The following is a 4243-nucleotide window of genomic DNA, read 5'->3' on the forward strand; positions in this document are numbered from 1 at the left end:
GCGACAGATTGCTTGGAGCAAATGAAAGAAACGGAGGGAAGTGACAGTTAAAGGTTAAGAACTCGGGTGCTAGGGGGGGGACACTGAGCACAGCACGCCCACTGGTCCATGAAGGAGTCCAAGGAGCCAGCAGACACTGCCCAGTGAAACCGCTAGCGATACTCCCAGCCAGAGCCTCCTGCCTGGTAAGAAATGCAGCCAGCTTGGGGGAAATGCGGGACTTGGCAGGGCCACGGACAGGGAGTGCATAAATCAACAGAGGAGGGGAAATGTGGGGAGGAGACGGAGCAGGGGCTGCAGCCTGGCGCGCTTCAGGTGTGCGTGCACTAGGGTCTCCCTCTGCTCACAGAAGGGGCAGGTGTTGGGGGAGTGTGTCAATCACGCCAGATACACACCTGCTGTGCGACAGGCCTATTTGTCACCTTGAGGGAGGGATGTGGGCCTAGGCCTCCCTCCCTCAGATAGGGAGACCTGCAGAAAGTTTGACAACAGATTGCTGGGAACAGATAAAAAAATCAAAATAAAACAGGAACGGGAGTGCCGGTCAAAGGTGCATAACTAGAATGCCAACGGGAGACACTGAGCAGAGCACGCCGTGCCCGGTGGTGCTCGGGTGAATCCAGGGAGCCAGTGGACGCTGCCCAGTGATGCTCTGGCTGGAGATGGGAACGAATGAGGGCAAGGAAAGTGGCCCTGCAGTCCCTGGGGACTCTCCCATCCAGACCCTCCCTCCTGGGCAGGTATATAGCCAGCTTGGCTGGGCCCAGGAGGAGGTTGACCAGGAGGTCCTGGGACTTCGTGGGGCCACAGACAGGGAGTGCATAAATGAAGAGGTGAGGGGAATAGTGCAGCCAGAACCTCGGCAAGAGGATCTGGAGGAGGTGGTGCAGGGGCGGCAGCCTGGCGCACTCCAGATGCGTGCACCAGCATTTCCCTCTGCACAGAAGGGGCAGGTGTTGGGGGAGAGGGGTATGAAGCATGTCAGATACATGCCTGCTGTGCGGCAGGGAACTGGGCAAGGTGGACCTGTGATTTGACCCAGTTCATATCAGTTCTTATTATCTTATGTGGCTGCTGCTTTATGCGGTGTAACAGGCACATTGCAGGTCAAGCTGAAAGGGCAGCGCTCTTGTTGAAGTGATACACACTCATTTCTGAGGGCAGGTGGGGCCCCTTCCTCTCCGTTCAGCTTCTTACATGAGTGCTCATAAAATGTAGTGGCCAGCTTTGGCCCTGACTTGGGAGCTCGTCTGTGGAGATGTGCCCTTGCACAAATACGGAGTCTCGCTGGAGCTGGCAGAATCTTGTTGGGAAGGAGGTTGCTTTCTGCCTGTGTGGAGCCGTTGGCAAAGTCCAAGTGTGTCTGTTTGGGATGAGACAAAGCAATGCAAGACTGTTTCTTGGGCCTGTTTGAAGTGGCTTTCATTCACAGTAGACGCACTTACAATTTTTATGCTGATAAAATTGCAGTCGCTTGTAGTGGTTTCTCATTTGAGTCATTTGCATTTACTAATTTACTAAACTATGATTGTTTTGGCAGTTTAAAATTTTTAATTAATAAATTTCAGCAGAAACTAGTTTATCAAATGATCTCTAGGCGCGAATGCGAGCAGTACATTCAGATAGGCTGCATTGCAAATGTGGGCGAGTTCGGGAAGAGGAGAAGCTCTGAAGAACTAACTAACAAAACACTCCCCTCTGTTATGATCTTGAATTTGACATGCCAAGTGGCCTCAACTCCTATTGAAGTTGGGCCCTTCTGTTTTAACTGTGCCAGTGGACTGGAGAAGTTTTTTGAGTCTGTGAGCTCATTAAAGTGATGGGTTTGGTATTAAGGAATAACTTAAAAGGGAAATTTGAAATTTAAAGGACTATAGAAATGAGGTTTCACTTGTGAGAGTTATTTTGTATTGCGGACTTAAGCAGGTTTTTTGTTAATTACAGTTTTTAATCATGTCATAATTTTGGAAGACTGTTTAGTCTCAAACTTGTTTTTATTTATTTATTTTTAGTTGAAGGATTTGAAGGTTGATTTCCCTAGCGTAGACTTCCAAACAGGACAATAGTTTTTTGGCAATAACTACTTTGAAGTGCATGAGGAAGATGGGCATCCATTATGTTGGAGAGTATACGAATGGTAACTGGAGAACTGTATGGAACAATTCTATTTCCTTACTAATTGCCATTGCAAACATACAGATTTAATATTTTATACAACCTCTTTTTTATGATCATGTTTGCAAATTGATTGCATTTTGTCATTTTAAAATATGTTGGTTAGATACGTATAAAAGTTTTTTGCTTTATAAATAAAACATGCAGTCATTTAAATATTTCCATAAGGCTGGAAGTCTGATACGCATAATTGTACGTAGTGTAATCCTGGTAATTGCAAATGGCAGCAGGATATCCATTGTTAGAATTTAGGAGTAAATGTAACAGGTTTGATTAATGATAAATCTGTAAGGCTGTCTAAATTAATGTTTTCAGCAAAAATCACATCTTTATCAGTTACAGCCTCCAACAGAGGATCAGCCAAGGAAATTGAGTTGAGGCTAATAGTTAACCATTTACCATACCTCATAGATTTTAGGTCAAGTGATAAAAGGCTGGCAGGAAATGAGAAATTGATACCCCAGAATAAGAGAGTAAACATGTGTAGGGTAAAGCTTTTAAAAGATTCTGTTTGATAAATTAGAAAATGGGTAGGCAAAGCCACCCGTGCAGAGAGCTTTTCACAGCTCTCTTAGTCTGAAGCTGACAGCACCAACATCAGAAATGTTCTTATGTATATCAAAGGGCAAATCCTCAGCTGGTACAAATTGTCGTGGCTCTGTTGGCTTCAGTGGAGTCAATGGACTTGTGTTAGCTTTTACCAGCCAAGGATTTATTCCTCAGTGTTTCTCAGGTAATTTGAGATTTTGGAATCAGTGGCATTTTGGACACCAATTGTAGATCTGCCCCAATATGTGTGTGTTACCAGAGCATGAGTCAATGAACATGGAGTTATGCTGTAGGAGCTGAATTTAAATTTGGAGATATAGGGAAACTTTTGCTAGAAACCGTTTATTTTAAACATATTACTTATCTTTCAAAGGTCAACTTATATGTACTTTCACAGACGAGCCATTTTGGCTCATGTTTTTATACACGTGAACTTTAAATTTTGGATCCAACTCAGTCCGCAGCGATTTTGCAAAAAATGTAACTTTCAATAAATGCATAGATCTGATGGGTCCATTCACACACATAAATAGTCAACATGTGTGGAAGTGTTTTCAGGGTCATGCCCTGCAAGTATATGCAGAATATACTATGGTAACCTGTAAAGCAAAAATGAATGAATGATTGTCACTGATATTTAAAGAGTTTCTAAAGATTAATCAGATAAGAGGATCTATCCTCAGAAACATTACCACAAAACTGACGCGGTATATTGGTTTCTGTACTGATACGTAGCAAATCCGATTCGTAACAAATCAACCATGAAATGCCTGTTGTGTACTTGGTCCTGTTTTACATGTTTCAAAAACTGAAGGTCAAAATGAGATGTAATTGTACTTCATTCTATTGCAGATCCTTGTTTATATATTCCTCGTTTTGCACACATGCTAGAATTTGGAGATAAGAACCATGAGGTATCAATGACGGCGCTGAGGTTATTACAGAGGATGAAGAGAGACTGGATGCACACAGGACGTCGACCATCAGGGTTGTGTGGAGCAGGTACAGTATTAAACATTTTATGTAAATTGTGCAGCCTGTAAAGGGATGATAATCTCATTCACTGTTCAGAAGGCTCCAGCCATGAGTTGTATGTGCTGCCATGAGAGCATCAGTTTTATCTCTTGAGCGGATTTGTTTTACTCTTGTAGCTTTGTGCATCTAAGACGCATACAGAACTGGCAACTTTCTCGTCAGAATCTTTTCCAAAATCCAACCTTGATATCCATCTATCCCTGCTGCCAAAACTGTTGGTCAGACCCTCCCCATTTGTTATCTTGATTTACTCTAACCTCCTTTCTGGCAACCACATCACTACCTGTAGTCTTTGCAAAATGTCACTGCTCAGGCATTCTTTCTTGCTTGTTGCTACTCATTCTCTTCCAGAGTCCCTCTGTTGGAATCTTCCACTTCATCAAATTCAAGCTGCTGTTCCCACCTGCCAGGCCATTTGCTAATGTGCTCTGTTCTATTTACCCACTTTGTTTTCTATTGCATACCCCTGCCTGCTCCCTCTTTA

General features: G+C 43.6%; 1 protein-coding gene across 2 annotated transcripts in view; it reads left to right on the forward strand.

Moving 5' to 3' along the window:
- Positions 1-4243, forward strand: part of BRF1 (BRF1, RNA polymerase III transcription initiation factor subunit) — a 374795-nt gene that overhangs the window by 188100 nt on the left and 182452 nt on the right. For both annotated transcript variants that reach the window (XM_019518468.1, XM_019518469.1), the window contains exon 6: positions 3577-3726. In XM_019518468.1, the coding sequence (XP_019374013.1) occupies positions 3577-3726 (150 nt within the window). The remainder of the gene's footprint in view (positions 1-3576; positions 3727-4243) is intronic.

Source organism: Gavialis gangeticus, unplaced genomic scaffold, assembly GCF_001723915.1.
Source record: "Gavialis gangeticus isolate Ggan-Ray unplaced genomic scaffold, GavGan_comp1, whole genome shotgun sequence".
In the NCBI taxonomy this organism is placed as follows: Eukaryota; Metazoa; Chordata; order Crocodylia; family Gavialidae; genus Gavialis; species Gavialis gangeticus.